Source organism: Podarcis gaigeae (assembly GCF_964106915.1).
Source record: "Podarcis gaigeae genome assembly, chromosome: 8".
Taxonomy (NCBI): Eukaryota; Metazoa; Chordata; class Lepidosauria; order Squamata; family Lacertidae; genus Podarcis; species Podarcis gaigeae.
Genome location: NC_139684.1, coordinates 67,311,581 through 67,335,802, shown reverse-complemented (window position 1 = coordinate 67,335,802; position 24,222 = coordinate 67,311,581). Strand labels below are relative to the sequence as shown.

At 40.5% G+C, this 24,222-nt stretch overlaps 1 protein-coding gene across 24 annotated transcripts in view; it reads left to right on the top strand.

Moving 5' to 3' along the window:
- Window positions 1-24,222, top strand: part of LOC310849871 (lethal(3)malignant brain tumor-like protein 4) — a 61,752-nt gene that overhangs the window by 16,897 nt on the left and 20,633 nt on the right. For 11 of the 24 annotated variants that reach the window (XM_083750733.1, XM_083750728.1, XM_083750732.1 and 8 more), the window contains 12 exons: window positions 2,397-2,550; window positions 4,687-4,792; window positions 6,329-6,476; window positions 7,242-7,296; window positions 8,403-8,491; window positions 11,115-11,219; window positions 12,046-12,181; window positions 13,356-13,447; window positions 15,063-15,214; window positions 17,124-17,200; window positions 18,604-18,689; window positions 20,090-20,200. In XM_083750733.1, the coding sequence (XP_083606859.1) occupies window positions 4,752-4,792; window positions 6,329-6,476; window positions 7,242-7,296; window positions 8,403-8,491; window positions 11,115-11,219; window positions 12,046-12,181; window positions 13,356-13,447; window positions 15,063-15,214; window positions 17,124-17,200; window positions 18,604-18,689; window positions 20,090-20,200 (1,092 nt within the window). In that variant the 5' untranslated portion in view covers window positions 2,397-2,550; window positions 4,687-4,751. Of the gene's footprint in view, window positions 1-719; window positions 871-2,396; window positions 2,551-4,686; window positions 4,793-6,325; window positions 6,477-7,241; window positions 7,297-8,402; window positions 8,492-11,114; window positions 11,220-12,045; window positions 12,182-13,355; window positions 13,448-15,062; window positions 15,215-17,123; window positions 17,201-18,603; window positions 18,690-20,089; window positions 20,201-24,222 lie in introns of those variants that run through there. The other 13 variants (XM_083750730.1, XM_083750725.1, XM_083750729.1 and 10 more) reach the window with 3 other exon arrangements.

Below are 24,222 nucleotides of genomic sequence, written 5' to 3'. Positions count from 1 at the left end.
CATTGCTAGCAGAGGGACTCAGGAGTGGTGGCAGTTTCACCAGCGATATATCGCTGAGTGAAACTGCCATCACACTCTGCCCTCATACAATGCAGAGGGAGATACTTTCCCTCCCTCTCCATCTTTAAACTGCTTGACTGAGGGCTGTCTCAGCTGGGGAGAGGGAACCTGTCCCCTGCCTAGCTGAGGTGCGCAAGCAAACTGCATTGTCCCAGCCCATGAGCGCTTGGGTGAATCCACCTCAGTTCCTGAGATGATAGCTGGGGCAGTTTCACCAGGTGCCTCACGGGCAGAGGCCAATGCAGCTTGTTTTTCCAACATTGCAGTATATCACCAAACCACAATGTTTGGCTAGTGATACACCACAATGTTGAAAAGCTGATATCACCCAGCCGTAGTCATATCATCTTGCCTTTAATGACACATAACAACTGTAGTGAGGTTCACATTGTAACCACCTACGTTTGTGTCTATAAACACTTAGATCATTCTTTTGTTGCTCTTCCATTTAAAAAGTAACAACATAGTTGTGACAATCTATAATTATTGATCAGCATGTTGGCTGGTTTGCATTTTTTCTCAGTCAAGTTAAAACAATGCTGTATTATCCTTGGATTTGTAAGAATGGCTCAATTTGATTACAAAACAAATGATAAAATATTTTATTTATAAAATGCTTAAGAATGCTTAACAAATCTTCACTTGTTTTTTAAGGGTCTTGCATTATAGTCCTTTTTATGTGTTTTAAAATACTGTTCTGCCCTCTGTAATGGGTGAATCTCTAAATACATGGAGATGCAAGTGTACTGTGAGCAACATCCAGTCAAAAAGAAGCCCTTCTGACATCAGTGATTTCAGTTGGATAGTTAGGTACATGCTTAATTCACTGAATTCATTGGGATTTAGGGTGATATCCAGCTAAGTCATAAGGGTGCGGGTGGTGCTGTGGGTTAAACCACAGAGCCCAGGGCTTGCTGATCTGAAGGTCGGCGGTTTGACGGGGTGAGCTCCCGTTGCTTGGTCCCTGTTCCTGCCAACCTAGCAGTTCGAATGCACGTCAGAGTGCAAGTAGATAAATAGGTACCGCTCCAGTGGGAAGGTAAACGGCGTTTACGTGCGCTGCTCTGGTTCGCCAGAAGCAGCTTAGTCATGCTGGCCACATGACCCGGAAGCTATACGCCGGCTCCCTGAGTGCCACAACCCCAGAGTCGTCCACGACTGGACCTAATGGTCAGGGGTCCCTTTACCTTTACCAGCGAAGTCATACTTTGAGTAAGGTAAAGGGACCCCTGACCATTAGGTCCAGTCGTGACCGACTCTGGGGTTGCAGCGCTCAGCTTTCTTTATTGGCCGAGGGAGCCAGCTTCTGGGTCATGTGGCCAGCATGACTAAGCCGCTTCTGGTGAACCAGAGCAGCACACAAAAACGCTGTTTACCTTCCCGCCAGACCGGTACCTATTTATCTACTTGCACTTTTGACGTGCAGGGACCGAGCAATGGGAGCTCACCCCGTCGTGGGGATTCGAACCGCCGACCTTCTGATCAGCAAGTCCTAGGCCCTGTGGTTTAACCCACAGCGCCACCCACGTCCCATACTTTGAGTAGACCCATTGAAATTGTTTAAGTCCATTTATTTTATTGGGTCTACTCTACTAGCGGATATCAGTCTTGGTGTTTACCACTAACTGGATTGTACCCTGTCTGTTGAGTAGTTTGGTGAATTGTGGCAGATACTGGTTAAGTGCTTATGGGGACTGAATAAACATAAACTGGATGATACAGCAGAAATGTTTACTACTACCCATGTACCTTGCTTTTTTTGAAATTCAGATAATGTACACATCACTTCCTGAACTGTTCAGAGACATTCTCCTTCTAGGTTATAATTGCATGAACCATTTAGGGGTTTGGTGCTCTAGCACTATAGGTGTATACCAGTACCAGCTTGATGTGCTGAGACATCCTCCATCCCTCCAAAGCAGCAGATACTGGCAACCATGGTTTTCACTTTTTAGATTTTGACTCTAAGCAGATAACATTATTAAGGAGTGCTTACTCTCCCTCAAACAGCACTATAGTTTTGTAGATCTTAGATTGTGTATGTAATCATTCCTCATTATATTTTTATATGTTTCATAGGTCTGAATCATGTTTACCGATGATGTCTTTCTGTATGTACATTGAAAGAAATGAGTACTCATTTAATCTGTGTCTGTGCTGTACTAACGATGCCCTAGAGATTATTGTAAATGCAGTATTTAATGCATTTTCTTTGCTATTAGTTCCTTTTTACTCCAGTCTACCTTGTTTCCTTGTTGACTCTCATATACTGTTTCCTTTCCTTCAAAAGTCTCTTTTGTTACATGTTTACTCCATTCACTTTTTCTTCCCTGCAGTTTCGTTTAACTGAGTTTGGGACACTGGAAATAATTACAGAAGTTGAAGCAAAGGCTACAAAAGCTCTCTCTGCATCATCAATCAATACTAGTTCAGCCCTTAACTTGTCTACCTCTTCTGTGCCCAATACCATAACTGCTTGTGGTACTGAAGGTGAGCCTTAGACTCATAGACTATATAATGGAACAAGAGCATGAAGCCAACATAAAAAAATTAAAATGCTTCAGTTACGTGTAGCAAGAATGGGTCTTTGTAGTAGCTTGCAATCTGGTGAAACATTTGAACTGCTTGTAATTTTTATTCATTTAGCATTATTTACAGTCACTGTTTATATTTGTCCTTAGGAACAGAAACAGTAAAACAAGAGTGCGACTTTTAACTTTGAAACATTGTGGTTTCAACCATCAGGACTCCTGTTCTACCACACTGGGGGGGGGGGGGCTGGAGTGCACAATTTTCCAAATTATGTCTTTTGTCCAATATTTTGCACCCAGAGCAATCTTGTGGGCAAGACATTGTTTCTGGAACAGGTTTGCTGGGATAGAATATTTTATGTAATTATGGAATGCATTAACATCAACTCATGTTAGCAATCTTGAATTTTCACTGGAAAAGGGGAGAACATTAGCTAGCAACTTTCTGTTGTTTCTGGTGGTCAGATGCAGTTTCTTATTACTAATTCTTGTTACTTTTACATTTGTAAGACATTGCTAGGACTATTTACTGCTATTAAATTCACACAAGAGGAATAAGTGCACTGTTTGAAAACCATTTAAGCTTATATAAATTTATGCAGTGGGGCAGATTCACCTTCCTGACACTGATATTGCTGCTACATGACACTGATGTCAGGAAGGTGACATTGCTGGACTTCTCTGGCCATTCCTGATACTTAGATTGGCACCATCTAAGTTAACCTGGTTGTATTGTCTCTATGCAGATTATTGAATATATTGCCAAGTTTTGTGATTTTAAACAAGGATTTATGAACAAAAATGATCTCATGCTGTATGATTACTAACTGTGTAATGCTACACATTTCCTCCTAAGCAAACTTTGTACAGTTGGGTACAATTTTCTGTTTTGTCCACATGCTATTGCTGAAGATTTTTGATCCAGAACAGAAGAATGAATCCAAGTAAAGTACACATGAAAATATGCTTAGATATAGGCTTTATTTAATTATTTATTTATTTATTTTTATCAATAATTTTTTTGTTATTTTCTTTAAACATACACATAATTTCTTTATAAAGTCATAGTTGCTTGCATATATTTACTATGTCTACACAAGTTTATTAAAATTTCAAAACAGATACACCTTTATCTGACATCCATGTAGAGAGTTACCATATTTTTCCATCTATAAGACCCGCCCATGTATAAGACTCTTTTTTGGGACTCCATATTGAGGAAATGGGGGGAATTGCCCCCATGTATAAGACAACCCAATTTTTAAGCTTAATTTTTCAGGAAAATAACCTAGTCATACACGGAAAAATACGGTAATTTATATTGTATTCATCATATAGTTAGACCAATCTCATTCTTTTTTGTTTAAGTAAGTAGATTATTATAAGACCAACATCATTATCAATTGATAAAATAAAAAATATAAAATTGTTCCCAAAGCCAAAACCAGTAACAACAGGGTGCATATAAACAATCTATATATTAAAATGTCATTTCAATACACATAGTTAATGACATTTTTAGCTGTTAATTTTTGTTTCTGTTTAGTTACAGCAAATCTGGCTTAAATGTAACCTATTTCTTTCAGACAGAAAATACATTATTTTAATTACATCACCATATCTTTAAATCACTTTCTTTTATTGAATGTGGCCTTAAGGTATATGTTTAATGAGGTGCCTATAACTCATACTTTTTTGCCAAAATACATTTTATTAGCCTATGGTGTTAAGACTCTTCTTGCTTTTTTTGCTGCAGCTAACATAGCTTCCCCCTCTGGAATTTGTCAATATAGATGAAGTTTTGAATTTGTCATTTCATGGGGTAGGTGCCTAGAGGCTTTATACATTTGACAAAATTCAAAACACTATTCTTCTCATCTCTAAAGTTCACCCACAGTTAAAATACCCACAGAGTCTTCATTTGTTTGTTGCTTTGGCTTAAATGACTTCACAGACTCTTTAAATACCTCCTCCATGGTGTTCAGTTTCCTTTCAGGAATGTAAAAAACATTGAAAGAGCTCCATGAAAGGTGTTAGAAGTCCCAAATAATTTTATTTTGAATTAATCAGTGCCTATCATCCCTTTTTTTTGCAGTGTCCAAGAACAATATTCTCAGATCTGAACTCCAAACCTGTGAAAATAACAGACACCCTGGGAAAATGGACTGTTTTGAGAATTCCCGTCAGGAACCTAGAGACAGGTAATGTCTTTGGTCTCCTCTTTTGTTTCATGGGACACAAGTGGAATCTGGATTAATCTATATTTATCTCTGTATTAAAAGAGCAAGTATCAATTTTTTAAAAAAGATGTTGGAAAACAGGCTGGCTGGCTGCCGATGCAGTAACTACATAGTAAGGCTGCAATCCTACACACTGAGCTGGGAGTCAATACCATTGAACTGAGTGAGGTTTACTCTGACTGTAGGATTGCAGGGTAAATCACTTTATGAAAGAATGAGATAGCATTCAAGGTGGAGACTGGCCCCATGTATTGATGAGGCACTGACCAAGACAGATTAAGGGAGGTAGTGGTTTTCTCTTTATCAGTTAACATTATTCAAAAGAGAAAGAAATGCAGTTGTTGTTTTCTTTAAACAGTATTCTTTGATTAAATTTAAAATGTCTAATTATCTTTCAAAACATTTATTTCAGCATGACTGAAAGTTAATTCTCAATACTTTATTCTGAAAGCTGAAAAAACATATTCAGAAAGGTGGAAAAAACATATTGAACCTCTGATCATTTAACTGCCCTCTGCATCCCCATCTAATTTAAAAACACTGTAACTATATATAAAGAATACTCCAGTTTGTCTGAAATTCATTTTATTCACATATTTGTGATTGCTTTAAATAGATGAGTTATAATACTCAAAAATTTCATTAATTTGAGTAACTTCTAACTTCAGATAAATTATGTTTTGCCACCTCAGTTGTTTCCCACCATAACTTTCATACACAAGTTTTGCATTTTTAGTAATGCTAAACATTGAAGTAGCCCATAAAAATTGTTAGGATGGTAGCAAACCTGTCACTCAAATGGGGAAGTTATATTCCTATTTACCTCACAAGACTTCCTCTGCCACAGCAGAAAAATGAATACATATCCAGTTTCCTTATAAAAGACAAAATGAAATGAAAACTCATCAAGCAAGCTGTGATAGGAAAACCGTTGGTGGTATGACTGAAGCATAAGAAGGCCACATTGCAGTATAAAAGTGTACAAGAGCTTTTCTTAAAGGAAATTAGCTCTGACGCTTTCATTGGCTCATATTGAATGAAAATGTAAGCATTGTTTCAACTTTGCAGTGCTTGTTTTCCTTGATGTGAAATATTCAGTGCTAATATGAATGAAGTTCAACATCAAGAAAACCTGCATGGTTGTGCAGTTGACCTGTGCTTCAAGAGAGATCACTATTATACATGATTTTGGTTTCCTGAAATTTGATTAATTCCTAAATAAGATGCCAGTTAGTACTAGCTATTAAAGCTTAAGTCCCGAACATACTTCCTAGGGAGTAAGCCTCATTGGTCTTAGTGAGACATGTCTGAGTAAACATGCAGCAGGTCGGTTTTCATTGAAGAAGCTGGTCTTTGAAGTATCTGTGCCCCAGACCATTTATACTGTATTGCCTTTTAAATCTGCCAATCCAGATGCTTCACTGTTAACGCGAAGGGTAACTTTTTGTAACTTCACAGGGATACTTTGCACTTATTTTAGGTTTTGTCTCCTAGTAGAGTCTCTAAGGACACCCCAGCTGACTTCGGGAAACAGACAAGTAGCAGCCAGATGTATGAAACAGACAGACCTTCCAAGCGCCTACGAAAAAAGAGGAAGTTGCTTTTGGATTCTGAAGATGAGGAAGAAAATGCAGATGATGATGAGGTATTACAGGTTTACAGTGGTGCCTCGCAAGACGAAAAGAATCTGTTCCGCGAGTCTCTTCGTCTTGCCGTTTTTTTGTCTTGCGAAGCAAGCCCATTAGCGGCTTAGCGCTCTTAGCGGGCTTAGCGGATCAGCTGATAAGCGGCTTGGCAACTTAGCGGATCAGCTGTTAAGCGGCTTAGCGGATCAGCTGATAAGTGGCTTAGCGGCTTGGGGAAAAGGGGGGGAAGGGAAAAAACCCCGCAGGAACTCGCAATACATTTTCGTCTTGCGAAGCAAGCCCATAGGAAATTCGTTTTGCGAAGCACCTCCAAAACGGAAAACCCTTTCGTCTAGCGGGTTTTCCGTATTGCGAGGCATTCATCTTGCGGGGCACCACTGTAGTTGGAATCATAACCAAGAGGCTACACTTGAGTCGGGCAGTGATATATGTAAATCTTGAAAACTTTTTTGAATTAGAAGCTAATGTTAACATTTTACATTCAGAAAATATCACTCTGGAAAGTTTATAAATATATATATATTTATTTTGTGTGTGTGTGTGTGTGTGTGTGTGTGTGTGTATCGTGGCGGGGATACACTATATGGCAGGTTATGCTTTCTTGTTTGTTTTTTTCATTTCTACCTTTCTACCAAGGTACCCAAGGTGAGTTACAATTTAAAATACTAAACCTTTTTATTTTTATAAAAGAATGAAAATGTCAATCATATGTATGAAAATCTCGGTGTATTTTCTTATCATTTAAAAAATATGTCTATTTCTAGGAAAAGAATAAATTGAATTTGAAAAACCGCAAGAATGCTAAACCAGTAAAGCAAGGTAAGCGGAAGGCTTAATGCTGAAAAGCTGCTGTATAGTGGATAATTTTGCAGCCCAGAAGGCTGGAGCTGTAGAACCCATAATATATCTAGAATAGTAGAATTAAGGGTTGCGAGTAACAGTATACCAACTTGCTCAGGTGGCCGCAAAGCATCTGGATCATTCATTCTGGCATCATCAAACTAGAGTCCCTCTTATGAACAGCAAGCTGAATATGATAAATCCTGTTAAAATAAACACTGGAAGATAAAATTGAAATGAAACTGATAATGATTGATGGGCTCTTAAGGATCATCTTAAATTAAATTACATCCTCAAATATTGTTCATCTTTTGCATTAATTTGTTGAACGCCTTTACTAAAGTCAGAGCTGGAGACATTTACAGCACACTTAATTAAGTGGAACTTGGTAAATATGTATAAGATTGCAGCCTGTTCATATTCCTCATGATCTGTTGGCTGGCCATTTAATTTCTTTTAGATTTGCTTTATTGCTGCTAATGGTTGCTCATCTTATATATATTTTGAAGAACTATGGGAATTTATTGTTTTGTACTGGTCAGTAAGGGTCTGTTTGACCAGTGCCTAGAAACAAGAAAACCATATTTAAATAGCATTAAAAGTCAGCCTCAGATATTTACAACACAGAAAATATTTTGAAATTTATGAGCAGACATTACAAAAAACACACCAATTCTGAGTATCCCCCCCCCCCCCGTTTCATTTAGAATTATTATATATGGTTAATTTTGCTGTGTTTTTGTATAAATAACTGTAAATGCGTAAATAATTAATTGTATGTGGTATGTTTGTAATTTTTTAAAAAGCAACACCAGAAACCAGATCCTTCCTGCAATTAGTTTTATTCATTTTTTAAATAGCAGATAGTTTTGCTTATTTTAGTTCCCTAATATATATTCTAGTAAGGGGAAGTTGATAGCATTTGAATTGTTGAACTGTTCTTGAAAGCTGCTTTCCATCTATTGTAGAAGAAACGGCTTACCTTTGGATACCCAATGTGGCAAATAGAAGCACATGTGTGTGGATCTCTGCTTCAGTGCTTTGCCCTGCAGAAATAATTTCCCTCTCATTCTGTCTTTGCTCAGTTACTCCTGGAAAGAAGCATGTGTGGAACTGGCTGTCATACTTAGAAGAAGAAAAAATGGCACCTGCTCCACTGAAACTCTTCAAAGAGGTTGACAGCTCTTGGATAATTTATTTAATTTGTTCATGTGTCTATTTAATGACTTTGTGCATTTGGTTAACAGAATTGGGGGGGGGGGGCTGGTGTTGTTTTGGCATGTGCTGTGGTTCGTACAGGAGAAATAGTTTTCACCTTGTCAAACCAGCCTAGAGTTCTTGAACACAAAAGAGTTCTCCTACAGGGAGGAACCAGACAGGGTTGACTTTATTTTGTGCTGCTGCAACACAGGCTAAAGAGCTAGATTTACTGGTGGTGTTGTGTTGGCTAGGTGGTTGGCTGGCTGGGTAGTTACATCTTGTCTAAAGGGTGGTTCCTGATGCCTTTCCGATACTATCCTAAAAGTTAACAAAGCTGCCTTGTTAAAAGGGAAAATGTGTAATCAAGCCCCACTTCTGTTTTGGTCTTAGGAAAAATGCAGAAAAACTCCCTTGCTCCTTTCATTGTTTCCTCTTTGTAGTCAGGAATTGTTTGCCCATTTGGATAGGGAAGAGCTGTCACTACAGAGTGACCAGAGCTGTTGCAACAAGGTGCTGCTCCCCAAAACAGCTTGCTAATGAGATAGGTAGCCCCGGGCTTTCTCATTGTGAGGGAGTAGTAGACAAGAAAAGGGGAGAGCAAGTGCTGCAAGACAAAGGCCAACTGCCATAGATGCTTTTGCTGAGATTCCTGCATTGCTAGGGGTTGGACTAGTTGGTCCCTTCCAACTCTATGATTCTAAGAAATCTTCAATTACTGCCTGTACTGGATGCCAGAGAAATGAACTAATACGGGCAGAGGAGGGTTTTATTTGTACTTGTTCCCCTGTTGAAATGGGAATATGTCAATTACTCACTAGAGAAAGTTTAATAGTTGTGGGTTGTTGTTTTTTAAGTTTGCACCCAACCCTTGTTTTAATTTGTGCCTGAAGTATTTGAAATTGCTCAGCGCTAGGATCATATCTTAGCCAGTGACTGTGTGAAGCTAGCTTTAGCTTTGCTAATTAGCATAGTGCTTATATTAATTGGATCCTTGACTTTTAGCATGTTGTAGATTATCTGATTAAAAAATAATCATTACAAGTGAGGGTACAAGTAGCAACCAATTGGCATGTCTAAAAATATGCAAGAAGCCGACCTCTATAGAATGTGAATATAGCACGCATCCTGTCTGAGACTGAATTCCCTCAATTTCCATTGAAATGAAAAAATAGCACCTTGTAACGCTGGGGGAATGTTCAGTCATCCTTTTTTTTCTAGCGGCACCTTTCAGCTTTGATCAGTTATGTCTATAAAGATCAACTTCTTGGTGGAAGTAAGCATTGATTATAAAAGGTTGTTTCAGATTCCATCACCAGAATTCCTTTTAATTATCTACCTGTTCTTAGCCAGGGTTTGAGAGTTACGACTATTTTTATGTCAAAACTTGAAAATTTGTTCTTGGTTGATGTTTACAAAAGTCAGAATAAGCTACTTATTTCAGGTATCGCACCAAGTCACAATTCAGATGTCAAACCAAATCAGTTTTGTGCTCACGATAGTTTAGAACTAAACCAATGGATTGAGTTTCCAAATGTTTAACAGTCAAATCATGGTGTGCATCAGGGTGGGGAACCTTTTTGACTGCATGGGCCAGACCCTTATCAGGATGCCTTTAGTGGGTGGGGCTGTCCATTGAATGGAAGCCACTTCTGTTTCCTTGATCAAGGTGTACTCCTACCACCCATCATCTTAACATCAGGTCTAGGGCAGGTGGGCATTACTTCCCCCAAGTGGCCTTGTGGGCCAAATGAGGAGGCCTGGCATGCCAAGTTTGGCCCACACGCCAGATATTCCCAACCCCAGTCTACAGACAGTTTTTGCCTGCTTTTGTTTTCTGATCTGCTCAGCACTTAGCTCCTTAAGTTCATTTCTCTCTCCATAGAACAGCAGCCTCTGGAAGTGAAGTGAGGGCCATTACCATGGTTTGTGAGTTCTGATATCATACCGACTATAGCTCAAAAAATGGCTTGCAAATTAATTTCAAACCATGGTTTCCAATTCTTGTTTGCTGACTGATCACAAGCCATGGTTTTTCATTTCAGAGTTAGCTTAACTATAGCCAACTGATGTCTGAACTGAGCACAGAAGCTGCTTGTCTGATGTGGCAGAACCACAATATTAGCTTTCTAGTAGTGACAGTGCTGCCAGTTGCCAGGAGATGAAGGGGTGGGAAGGTCAAGGTCGTGTGGGTGCACCAGCAGACCTAATCCAGTGCTCTCACTGTTGCACCCACTATGCATTGACCTCCCCACTGCCTCACCCCACTCCATCGTGGTAAGTGACAGTGACACTACTGCCAAAAAATTAGCATCGCAGCTCTGTCCCACTGGGCAAGCCATTTCTGATGAATCACAGTCTTCAAATCAATATATTTGTGAATATAATTCTGATATAGATGTCATTCACCTTCCATCTCTCAGTGTAAAACAAGTACAGAGTTAGCAATCTCTGAGGTTACCTCCATTAGAGAAAACAGATTACACAAAATAACTAGAGTTCATTTCCTTCTTATTTTCCCCATAGAGTATTAACACTGCAACAAGAAAGTCTTCATTGAAGTGTAAAATAATGTTTTCCCTCCATTATTTCCACTGCAGTCTCAGTCCTTTCCACAAAACAAAAATGGATTTAAAGTTGGAATGAAGCTAGAGGGCCTAGATCCTGAACACCCATCCTTATTTTGTGTGCTTTCTGTTGCCGAGGTATTTGCCTTTCTTTGTATTGAAATCAACAGTATTAACTTATTTTCTGAATAATAAGGGGGAGGGGAAAGGTCCTAAGGCATGCCCTGGATCAGTGAGTTAAAACGATGTTTAAAGATAATGCTTCACATTCTATTTAAATAAAAATATGTTCTGCCTAGATTTTGTTGTTTTAAATTAAACAACTTTCATGGTTTTAAAGTCAGAAACAGATCCTGCCAGACTCAAAGGGTATTTTCAGGTAAACAAGACAATCTTTACTGTGTGTGTGTTTTCTTGGGCGTTTACTTGAATTACTGTATTTTCCGTCTATAAGATGCCCCCATGTATAAGACGCCCCCTATTTTTGTGGCAACAACCAATTGCTAGTTCACCCTCGGCAATATCCGTGTATAAAAGACCCACATAATTTTTGACATTATTTTTAAGGGAAAAAAACTAGTTTTATACACAGAAAAATACGGTAATTTTGAGGCCTGAATAAATGCCTACACATGTGCAAAATGGATCTCCTGGTGGGTGGGTGGGTGGGTGGGTGGGAGTGAGTGAGAGAGAGAGAGACTCAACATCAGTGTGACTGGACACTGCAGTGTAGAGACTTGAGTTCCACTTTGACAATAAGCATAAAACAGACTTTGTGGAGGAGTCCCTACAACTATAGATAGTAAATTTTAAAAGAGAGCATTTCTATCTTTTGCCAAAGATTATAAGGAGATGGAATCAATCCAGAGTTAAGTTTAAAAAACAAACCCAAACAAACAAAAAACAACCCTAAGGTTCATTTGACTCGTGAAAGGGATAACTTTGAGTTGCTTCATGCTTACAGGTGCAAGGGTACAGAGTGAGATTGCACTTCGATGGTTATTCTGAGTGTTATGACATCTGGGTTAATGCGGATTCTCCAGAAATCCACCCTGTTGGATGGTGTGAAAAAACAGGTCACAAGCTGCTTCCTCCTAAAGGTACATTAACTTATTTTTTTGTTCAAACAAGTGCATTTGGATGTAATGCTACGCCACATTTTAGCACCTTGGGAACACACACGGATAAGCTTCAAGCTTTTATGCTCCCATCTCATGGGTGTGTGTGTGTTTGAACAGAAAGTTAAAGGCATCCAGTTCCTGATTTGAGTTTGTTGTCACATCCACACTTGGAACTCTGCTTAGTTTAAACATAGGTTTGCTGAATCAAAGCTAGGTTGTTTAATTTACTATATTGTGCCATTTCATATAAAGTGTAGTTAGTTCAAACATGGATGTGGATGCTTCCAGTCTCCTTGCCAGAGGAGGGGGAAGTGAGGAGGGAGCTTGCAAACTCATGGCTCGCCTGTGCTCATTCTGGTAGCACTAAAGTTAACATTGTTAAAAATGGGAAGAAGTAATTGAAATCTAAACCAATAAGTAGCCACTTCACAAAATAGAAATGGGTACATATTAAATATAACATTTGCACCTACCTTTGCTTGCTTGCCTTTACTTGTTTGCGTAAATGATATTAATATTTGTAAATAGCTTGTCAGGAAGGCATTGCATAAGTGCAATAAATAATAAAATGAATAAATAATAATATGTGAGATGTTGAGACACCGTTTGTCCACCCTGTGTAGAGCATGGAAATAAACTGCTGAAGCAGTGTATTGTTTGCAGTGGATCATGTATGGTAAACCTTAGAAGACAGAAATCTTACAGGACAGAAGAGAGTGCATTCACTTTTGCTGTAGTTTATGAAGCAGTTTTCTTATAAGAGAAAAGACAAACTTTTTTTTGATGGAGCCAAGCAATGGAAAACATAAAATAATGAGAATTTCTTTCAGTAATGTGCAATATAGCAAATGCATTCACTACTTTCCCCCCCTTTTAATGTTTCCTAGAGACTTCTGAAGTTTCAGATTAATGATTAAAACTGCAATAATGTATTTAAAAGACAGAAGAAAGTGAGAGATATGTTAACTGAAGCCTGTAACTCCTGCCTATTTCACAGGGGCAGCTATTATGCAAAGTTCACATTCTTCCCACATCATTTCTATTTCTGAAAAACCAATCTGAATGTAGCAGCAGCCACTGTATAAAACAATACTTTTATCTCCCTCCCTCCCTCCCTCCCTCCCTCCCTCCCTCCCTCCCTCCCTCTCTCTAGGTTACAAGGAAGGGGAATTTAATTGGACATCATATTTGAAGAACTGCAAAGCTCAAGCTGCCCCCAAAGCTCTTTTCAGAGCCCTGAGCACGGTAAGAGGCAGTACTGATGTTTTAGTCTTTTAAATTCCAGCCATTTCTAAAGCTTCAGCCAGGATATTATTGTGCCTTTTTCAAATGCTTGGAACAGAGGCTGAATCACTAAGAAACAGGGGAATATCAGATGTCAAATAAGAAACCTATTTAATTTCTCACTTAAATTTAGTAAACAGAGTTTATTGTCTGGCTTTTTATATATGTGCACATGGCAGACACCTACCCAAGCAAAGAAAGAATTCTATCATCTGACTACTTACTAGGTGATTTGGCACAGACTAGATTGTATTTTGTCATATTTCTGTGGCATTGGCTACATTTTACCAGAATACCAGAACTTGCTCAGTCCTTGACGGGAAAATATTTGTTATATGTGTACTTACATCGAACACATTTCTGCTCATTTGAATAAATGCATTCATCTTCCCCATCTCCAGCATTTTTTAAATAGCTTTAGTTTGCTTCCCGTTCCACTCTGTCAAGTATCTTTGCTTGTACATTTGCATAGCACCTTGTCTAATCTGTAGCCTGGCAATGGTTGTCAAATTGTGTTGATTTGAATGAATGAGAAGGGCCTTTGTAACTCTTCCATGCAGAGTAGCCTTGTGGAGAAAGTAAGATCTGTTCCAGCTTTTCTTTGAATACGAGAGTCACTTCTCAGCAGCATTTTACATAGTCATATAATTGTAAGGTTGGAAGGCACCCCAAGGGTCATCTAGTCCAACTCCCTGCAATGCAGGAATCACAGCCAAAGAATCCCTGACAGATGGCCATTCAAGCTCTGTTTAAAAACCTCCACTGGAGAGTCCACAACCTTCCGAATTTGTCTGTTCCGCTGTCAAAGAGCAAGCAACCCATTTTTCAGCCAAGAATTGTGCCAGGAAGCTGTAACTGTATTTGTGGATAAACTAGCCCAGACATTATTTCTTTCACATGATTGTGTCTGCAGGGCCACTCTATATGGAAACGTTTCATATATTTGAACAAGGTCAGGGTCTTTAGGTTTCAGTCTGAGTGATCCTCCTCTATTTATGGGGAACATCTGCTGTATTTCAGAGGATTTGTCCAGTAATGTGCCAGAACTTGCTGTTACCATAGTAGAATTGTCATAGGATTCAGCCTCTAGCACTGAATTTTGATCCAAGTGGAAAATAGCATTTGCATTCTGCTGTCTTGATGTCATAGCGGATTATAGTTTAGAGGAGGGAGAAGAGGTTTGGATCTAAAGGTTCTCCTCCTCTGGATGAATGAATCCTTCTATTGGAGAAAGGGAAAATTCAGAATGCAATACCACACATGTATTGCCAAGTTCGGTATTTAATATGTCCAGTTACAACAAACTCACGAACCATTCCTGGGAAGGATTTCTACCTGAAACCTCTTTAGATGGATAAATTTATTCAGCTGCTAAATTAACCTGCTAGTTTGACTGGTATAGTTTGTTTTTTGATGAGACTTTCCCATATCTAACAAATTATGGTCTTTAGTGTCCATTGGAACATGTGATTTTTTTAAAAAAAAATACTTTATTAGCATTCATTATACTAATGAAGCTGTAATTTCAATAATCTAGCTAACTGCAATGTTTTCTCAATTTTTTCCTGTTCCTTAGCCAGTCACACCTTCTGGTTTTCGAGTGGGAATGAAGTTGGAGGCCGTAGACAAAAAGAATCCTTCTTTAATGTGTGTAGCAACCATTGCAGACATGTTGGATAATCGGCTGCTAATTCATTTTGACAACTGGGATGAAAGTTATGACTACTGGTAAGTAAAGAAATATCTCCTCTGTTCACACAACTTGGCATTGCCTAGATAGAGAATGAATTTGAGTTAGGATGAGGGGGGTGCTAGTTCTGCATTTTGAGTCAGGCTCCAGTTCTGAATTTAGATTCATCAGGTCTTACTCACTTCCTGAATTTCTGAAGCTGTCCTACACACGCTTAAATTTCATTTAGATGTGTGCACCTTTCCTCCAAGTAAATATGTTTGGGCCCAGTTGTTTGCTTGTGACATTGTCAAAACTTGCAGAACTGTGTACAGCTCACATCTCTTTGAAAATCTAGGGGGACAATATTCTTTTACTTGCAAACTTATGCATGCTTACCATTTGTCATTATGATTTAATTATTTTACAGGTATGTGTATGTATATATAACTATAGATAGGTATATTGTTGCAATTTTGAGTCACCCTGGGAGTCCTGTAAAGGACCAAAACCCAGAATATATATGTAACTGAATAAAATAAATGTAGTCAACATCTAAGTTTTTCTAGCTAGGTCTTAGCTAGTAGAGAAGGATTATACAACTTGCCTTAGGATCTACATACATCTGGAACTTTCTTTGTTTTGTAACACAGTTTTTATTCATTTTCATCTTTGAACTGTTTAACATGGTTGCATTGAGAAATATCTTTGTTAACATTAGAGCGTATGACATGCAACAATTACATAAAATTAAAAATTAAGCAATAAAGATACTGGGAACTTCTGAAGGTGCTCTAGACCCTCTAAAGGGCAGGCTGCCCTACAGTGTAAGAATCATTGGCTTATCCCTTCCCATGCCTGCTGATTTCTCCATGAAAATCCAATCCCACGCCACAGCTGTATTTAGATCTGTTTCTCCCTGCCTTGTTTCTGACACCAGAAATACACCCAAATGGAGGAAAGAAGGTTACGGGAAACATTAGGAGGGGAGAATTGATAAGTATGTGAAAGGTTAAGCACTCTTTTCTCACATTCACCAATGCTTAACTACACATGTTCCTCATGCCCCTTCATTCACATTACTTTAGCAATTGTGGGTTGGGAATGTTCCAAGCTAGGGTCAAACTACACATCAAGGTTTAGGAGATTAGGGAATAGTTGACAGGTGAAAAGGATAGATCGGTTGTTCCATGCAGTGAACTGCTACCCACTGAAGGACATCCAATCTATTCTCATTTCTGAACCTTCTTTCCCATTGTATGCAAATTTTAAGTCTTTTGCAACCTTGATCACTAGAAGCATGCTTGGAGGAGAAGGAGAAGAAGAGCACTGAGAATCCCAGCATATCAAATTATGCTGCACATACCAGGTTCCTGGGGAAAAAAAAACATCCTGACTTTCTTCCAAGTGGAACTCAAGGCAGGTTCTTAGCACAGGTGTAAATGCTTTGTAGATCAATGAAAATATATACAGTGGCTGCTCACACAACAGTCACACCAAGAGAGGAGAAGAGGCAAAAAGAAAAGACAAAGAATACAGGGGAAAGCTATTTAAAAAGGCCTGGAACAAAGTCTGAGAACCAAGCCTTCACTGACCACAGTCAGAGTCAGTCTGGTTAGAGGGATGGCTCCTCTCAATGGAAAGCAAGCATAGGGTCTGACTGATCCCTCCAGTAGGAGGCATCATCTTATCTTAGAAATGTCTTTCACCTGGATCTTCAAACAGAAATTCACATTTTCCCTGCCTTCCAAGCACTAGGAGGGATTATAACCCACTTGATACCTTCTTATGTTGAATAAGAAAAAACCCGTCACAGTAAGCTCCAGTGTTTTGGTCTTCTTGAAGACATAGTTTTATGACTTTTAAAGCAAGTGGCTTCCATGTATGATCAGGTTCAGCAAAGAAACATCGGATTGATTCTTTCATGTACTGGCTGTGATTGGAACTAGTTCTCTCTGTTTGATCCAGGTGTGATGCTAGTAGCCCTTATATTCGACCTGTTGGTTACTGTCAAGAAACTGGAACTCCCCTTACAACACCAGCTGGTATGTTGAAAGTTCACAAGTCCCTGTTGCATTCTAAACATTTGCAAGATGCGATCTGCTCTATGTGATTCAGATGTCTATGAGGTCTGTTCTGGTTTCTCCTCTCCAACTAATTCTGCTAGATTTGTAGAATGGGAGACACCTCCTGCCCTTCCCATAATTCCATTATGATAAGGGTAACTGCATGCTGGTGCTTGGTCACAAAATAGGGTCTTTGTTGACAACATGATGTATTGATGCCGGCTTAACAGTAGGGGGATTCCTAACAACTCTCAGCACCCTTGGCAGACTACAGTTCCCAGGAGTCTTTTGTGGGAGGCCATGACTGTTTAAAGTGGTATGATATGGCTTTAGACATAAAGTGCAGATGGAGCCCTAGACAGGAGTTGGGATGGGAAAGGAGAATTGAGAGCAAAAAGGCCTTGCTTAAAAACTCAAAGGATCTCCACAGTGGGCTGGGGGATCTTGCTGGTGTTATTACTGCTGACTGAGGTGACTGTGAACAGGGTGTCACACACTGCTTCAGGGAGGAACAACTGTAGATTTGGGCCATTTGTCATGAATGCTTTCGTTTAGATTCCTGCATTGCGGGGGGTTGGATTAGATGATCCTCATGACCCCTTCCAACTCTACTGTTCTATGATTCTATGAAGTCTGGAGGGCAGCTCATAACGTTCACTTAAATCACCAAGTCTATTTTTGGCCAATTAAGGGTGTGGAATTTCAACTTATAAGTTTTAGAGGTAATAAAGGTGCTTTAGAAGTCAGTTTACATACAGAAAATGCAGTAAAATTAACTTTAAAATGAAAATAAAAACTAATGTATGTTATGATGTGGACCCATTTAGTAAATTTTCTGAGATTGCAAGAGTTATGAATGCTGTACTAGTTTCTATGTATTATAGACTCCATACCAAAGTCTTTGAGCTGGTTTAGGCTTGCACAATTACTCCTTCCCTCACACTTTCCCTAACTACTACTTTTGTGCCAAACCATAGTTTGCTTTTGCACAAACACTGGTAAACTCTGGTTTGTGCTTATCCTCCAGACCAGAATTAAAAGCCAGGATAAAAGTTTGCAATGTTTTGGAGGGCAAGAACAAGCTAACATTTGTTCATTTCAGATATGATGACAAGCTATGATTTTCCATGAAAGGGAAGGTATTGCAGTGCACATATGAAGGAGAGAGCAGCTCGTACACCAATCCATGAAGTAGCATAGATGTAAAACAAGCCTAGGCACATAACCTGAATTGGAAGCTTACACTATATAAACATTTTTTAAAGTGATTTAATTTCTGATTTCAGTTCCCTTGCATAACAATGTATTGTTTGGTTAAAGTACACTTCCTATTACTTACAGTTGTAGTTAAAGACTGATAATATTTCTAAACCTCTATGCAGAATATAAGGATTTCAAAAGTTTCTCGTGGGAGAAATACTTGGAGGAAACTGGTTCTCAGGCAGCCCCAGCAAGAGCTTTTAAACTGGTTGGTCAACATCTTTTCTAGTTTTATATTGGTGAATCACAACATTAAAAGCTATGGTTTTACTTTTGTACAGCTCTTAGTTATAGGTCAGGGGTCTGCAACCTTTAAGACAAAAAGAGCCACTTGGACCCATTTCCGAAGGAAAAAAAACCTGGGAGCCGCAAAACTCATCATTATAAAAATAACTTTTTTGTCACTTTTTATTATTATTTCTTTGTTTGACCCCTCAGAATTACTCCTCCTCATAGAAATAAACGTTAAATTAACAAGTTACCTTTTTTTGTGTGTGTGTTCTTCACTCCCCTTCAAAACAGTGACCAGCGTACATGCCCCCTTTCAATGCAGTGACCAGCTTACAATGTAGCGGGCGGGCGGGCGGGCAGGTGACGTCGGGACGGTGTGTGACTAACGCACGCACGGCCCCCATGCGATGTCACAGCCAGTACAGCGCCCACCACAGTGGGGAGTGTTGGGGCGCACAATGCGCCTCCTCCCCTCACTAGTATCCGCCCCGGAGCCGCAGCAAAGGTGTAAAAGAGCCACATGCGGCTCCGGAGCCGCAGGTTGCAGACCCCTGTTATAGGTGGATGATTAGGATGATGATGGTTGCTGTTGCTGCTATTTTATTATAATTATGGTATTTATGGAATGTTGGGTGCAAGGCAAATTAGAAATCATGTTCTAGATAAACTAAGTGGGTTACATGAAATGCTTTAAGGTAGCAGTATTTTTTTAAAAAAGCTGGTAAGTGGCACTGGCTTTTTGAATTTTATGAACATAAGAAGAGCCAGCAGGATCAGACCACTGGCCCATCTAGTCCAACATCCTGTTTTCACAGTGACAAATCAGATACCTGTGGGAAGCATGTTTGCAACAGCATTTTGCCTACCTGTGATTCCCAGTAACTGGTATTCAGGGAATTCAGATATTGTATTACTTATATGATGTTAGCCACTCTGAGCCCAGCTCCGGCCAGGGAGGGTGGGGTACAAATAAGTTTTTTTATTTATTTATTATAGTGGAGGTAGAACAGGGCTGTCATGGTTAGTGGCGCAGCAGCAGGAGGAGGCCCCATTAGCTAAAGTGGTGCTTCAGGTTGAGAACAGTTTCAGGTTAAGTACAGACCTCCAGAACGAATTAAGTACTTAACCCAAGGTACCACTGTAACTACAAGTTAGTTCAGATGTAAGAAATTGTGGTTAGTTAAACCAGAAAGCAACTTCTTCTAGAGACACTCTGGCATGCACTGAGGAAGCTGCTGATGGTGCTGCCCAAGCAATCTTACTTTTTTAATGCTAGGCTGTGGTTTATCATTACATCCAGACTGCACCTTTAAATTATATATGGCTCACCTTACTCTCAGTAATGCTTGACTGCATTTGCAATGCGTTCCTTTACAGCGCCCAGCTCATGGATTCCAGCCCAACATGAAACTAGAAGCTGTAGACAAGAGAAATCCCATGTTAATTAGAGTGGCAACCATAATTGAAAAAGATGACCATCGTGTCAAGGTATGTGCATTCAAATAAGCCATGGTGCTACTCTAAGAGTATGAAAAGAACATTACATTTGAGCTTTCAAGAAAGAAAGCATCTTCAGCAGTAATATGACAGCTTGATCTTAGTCCCCCCATGAATTGCAATGCTCCTGCTCACTATTACTGGATGCTATTGTAATGCCACTTATTCTGGAATGACATTTCTGAATTGATTTTTCTTCCCCTTGAGCAATTCTCTGTATGAATCTAACATAAATTTGCCATGTTAGAGCTCTCATACCTTGAGGGTGACTTGCAATACGAACCTCAACATCAGGTTAACCTCATTTTTTTAAAATGCTGAACGCCTCCACTCACCATCCTGTAATGAGTACATAAACACATCAACTTTGCATTCAACTCATTGTATAAAATGGAGGTTTGTCAGATACAAAGATTGAAAATCTCCCTCAGTTCACAGAATAGGTGAAGCAGCAGCAGATTTTTCTCAAGTGCTCCTTAGTGGGCTCCTTCAGTTTTTATTTATCAGAATTGGATTTAGGCTATAAGAGCCCTCTTGCAAGGTCAAAGCAATGATGCTTATAGACCAACATTCTGCCTCTGAAAGTGCCTAATTCAAGATGCTCTAGAGGAAGCATATAAGAGACTAAGAAACTAAGAGTCTCCAGTTGAGCACCTACTGTGGTTTCATTAATAACTATTGATATACCTGTTGATTATACATTTGTAGTTTTCCATTGTTGGATATCCACAGTAATTCTATTCTGTTTATCTGTCAATAAGGTTCTTCTAGTTCTAATGCTGTAGATTTTGTGTTATGGGTAAACATTTATTAGAAGTCAAAAGTGATGCCATAAACTGATATCGGAACCAACAACTTAGATTTACTGGGTAGTTAGCTTTACCCAGAATGTATTTCTTAACCCAGGAAACTTAGCTTTACTGGGCAGTTTGGGTGGTTTTCCTCCTACTTGGCTGACTGGCTCCAGAAGGCAGTTCTTGGGGAGCATTGTTTGACTCCATGAGTTTTCCAGTATGGAGTCCTGGAGGGGTCAGTCCTGTCCCTCATGTTGTTTAATATCTAAGTGGGGTCCTAAATAGTTTTGGAGCTCGTAATCAGTATGCTGATGAGACACAGCTCTATTTCTTCTTATCATCTTCTGCAAGGGAGGCAGTGGACATGCTGAATCAGTGCTTGGTTAAGACTGGATGAGAGCAAATAAACTGAAACTTAATTCAGGGAAGACAGGTGCTGTTAAGTGGGTGCTTCCTCAGTCTGGCTGAGTGGTGTGCAACCTGCTCTAGATGGGACCACACTCTTGAAAGAGCACATTCATAGTTTGGAAGTTGTATTGGTTGCATTGCTGTCACTTGAGACACAGGTTGCCTCAGTGGCATGGCGTTCCTTCCTCCAGCTTAGGTTGGTGGCCTAACTATGACCCTATCTGGACAGGGATAACATGGCCACAGTAATCTATGCTCTGGTAACATCAGGATTGGACTATTGCAATGCATTTTAAACAAGTCTGCCTGTGACATTTTATTTACTGGCTTTGTTTGTGTATTTATTAACTACAGTGGTGCCCCGCAAGACGAACGCCTCGCAAGACGAAAAACCCGCTAGACGAAAGGGTTTTCCGTTTTGGAGGCGCTTCGCAAAACGAATTTCCCTATGGGCTTGCTTCGCAAGAAGAAAGCCCATAGGGAAATCTCCGGGGACCTCTTTTAAATGCTAGCGGTGGGGAGCAAAGCCTTTCCCCCCCCACTCCAGCCTTCAGAAGAGGTCCAGGAAGGCCAGTGGGGGCCGAAAGGCTTTGCTCCCCACCGCCAGCATTTTAAAAGCAGTCCGGGATAGCAGGGAAGCGCTTCCCGCTATCCCGGATGGCTTTTGAAGGCAGGCGGGGGGGAGCAAAGACTTTTGCCCCCCGCCCTTCAGAAGAGGTCCCCCCTGCCTGCCTTCCCGGGGGCTTTTAAATCACCCCGGGACAGCGGAGAATTCCTCCGCTGTCCCGGGGCAATTTTAAAATGCTCCCGGACGGCTTTTGAAGGCAGGCGGGGGGGAGCAAAGTCCTGGACCTCTTCTGAAGGTGGGCGGGGGGCAAAAGACTTTGCTTCCCCCCGCCTGCCTTCAAAAGCCGTCCGGGAGCATTTTAAAATTGCCCCGGGACAGCGGAGGAATTCTCCGCTGTCCCGGGGCGATTTAAAAGCCCCCGGGAAGGCAGGCAGGGGGGACAAAGACTTTTGCCCCCCGCCAGCCTTCAGAAGAGGTCCTGGACCTCTTCTGAAGGGCGGGGGGCAAAAGTCTTTGCTCCCCCCCGCCTGCCTTCAAAAGCCATCTGGGATAGCGGGAAGCGCTTCCCTGCTATCCCGGACTGCTTTTAAAATGCTTGCGGTGGGGAGCAAAGCCTTTCGGCCCCCGCCGGCCTTCCTGGACCTCTTCTGAAGGCTGGAGTGGGGGGGGGGAAAGGCTTTGCTCCCCACCGCTAGCATTTAAAAGAGGTCCCCGGAGATTTCCCTATGGGCTTTCTTCTTGCGAAGCAAGCCCATAGGGAAATTCGTTTTGCGAAGCGCCTCCAAAACGGAAAACCCTTTCGTCTAGCGGGTTTTTCATCTTGCGAGGCGTTCGTCTTGCGGGGCACCACTGTAGTTAATAAATACACAAACAAAGCCAGTAAATAAAATGTCACAGGCAGACTTGTTTAAAATGCATTGCAATAGTCCAATCCTGATGTTACCAGAGCATAGATTACTGTGGCCATGTTATCCCTGTCCAGATAGGGTCATAGTTAGGCCACCAACCTAAGCTGGAGGAAGGAACGCCATGCCACTGAGGCAACCTGTGTCTCAAGTGACAGCAATGCAACCAATACAACTTCCAAACTATGAATGTGCTCTTTCAAGAGTGTGGTCCCATCTAGAGCAGGTTGCACCCAGGAAGCCCCCAGGAAAGGCAGGCGGGGGGACAAAGACCTTTGCCTCCAGGAAGGCCCCCAGGAAGGCAGGCAGGGGGGACAAAGACTTGCCCCCCGCCAGCCTTCAGAAGAGGTCCTGGACCTCTTTTAAAATGCTGGGGGACGGCAGCGAAGGTTTCGCTGCCGCCCGCCAGCATTTTAAGATCGCCCCGGGACAGCGGAGAAGTCTCCGCTGTCCCGGGAAGGCAGGCGGGGGGGGAGCAAAGACTTTCGCCCCCCGCTGGCCTTCAGAAGAGGTCGGGGGACAGACTGTCTCCGGACCTGGTCTGAAGGCGGTTTCCATAGGAACGCATTGATTGATTTTCAATGCATTCCTATGGGAAACCGTGCTTCGCAAGACGAAAAACTTGCAAGACAAAAAGACTTGCGGAACGAATTAATTTCGTCTTGCGAGGCACCACTGTACAGGTGTATACTGCCTCTTTACACATATCTTCTCAAAGCAGTTTACATACTGTTTTAAATTCAGTACATAAAATGATAAAACAGTTTCACAAATGATTCAAAAGCAATTCAGACTTATTTCCATGGAGCACTGTGGCTAGCTACTAGTCCTAATGGTTATAGCAACCTCCAAGTTCAGAGGCAGTATGCCGCTGAATACCAGCTGCTGGGGAGCAACAACAAAAGAGGGCTTCTGCCTTCATTTTCTGCTTGTAGACTTCCAGAGGCTCCAGTAGGAAACAGAATTGTAGACTAGATGTGCTAAAGGTATGATTCAGCAGGGCTCTTATGTTCAAAAAGCACACATCCAGGTAAATCCCTGGTTGGGGGAAGAGTTTCACTTTTTTCTAAAGCAAAACTAAGGAAGATCAAAAGACTGTCCAGGGAATGTATTCCACAGCTCCAGAGCCACAACCAAAAAGATTCTGCTCCTATTAGAAGCTTTTAGAGTTGTTACAAGAAACATTATCTTATGAAAATGAAATAAAGAGAGATGATGAAGCTGTTAAGAGGTACGGATATGAACATGCATAGAAGAATAAATAGACTGTGTACGTAAATGTAGATGAAAAGATGATGTCTATCTGTAAATTTTAAAATGCAATTAAAATTAATTTAA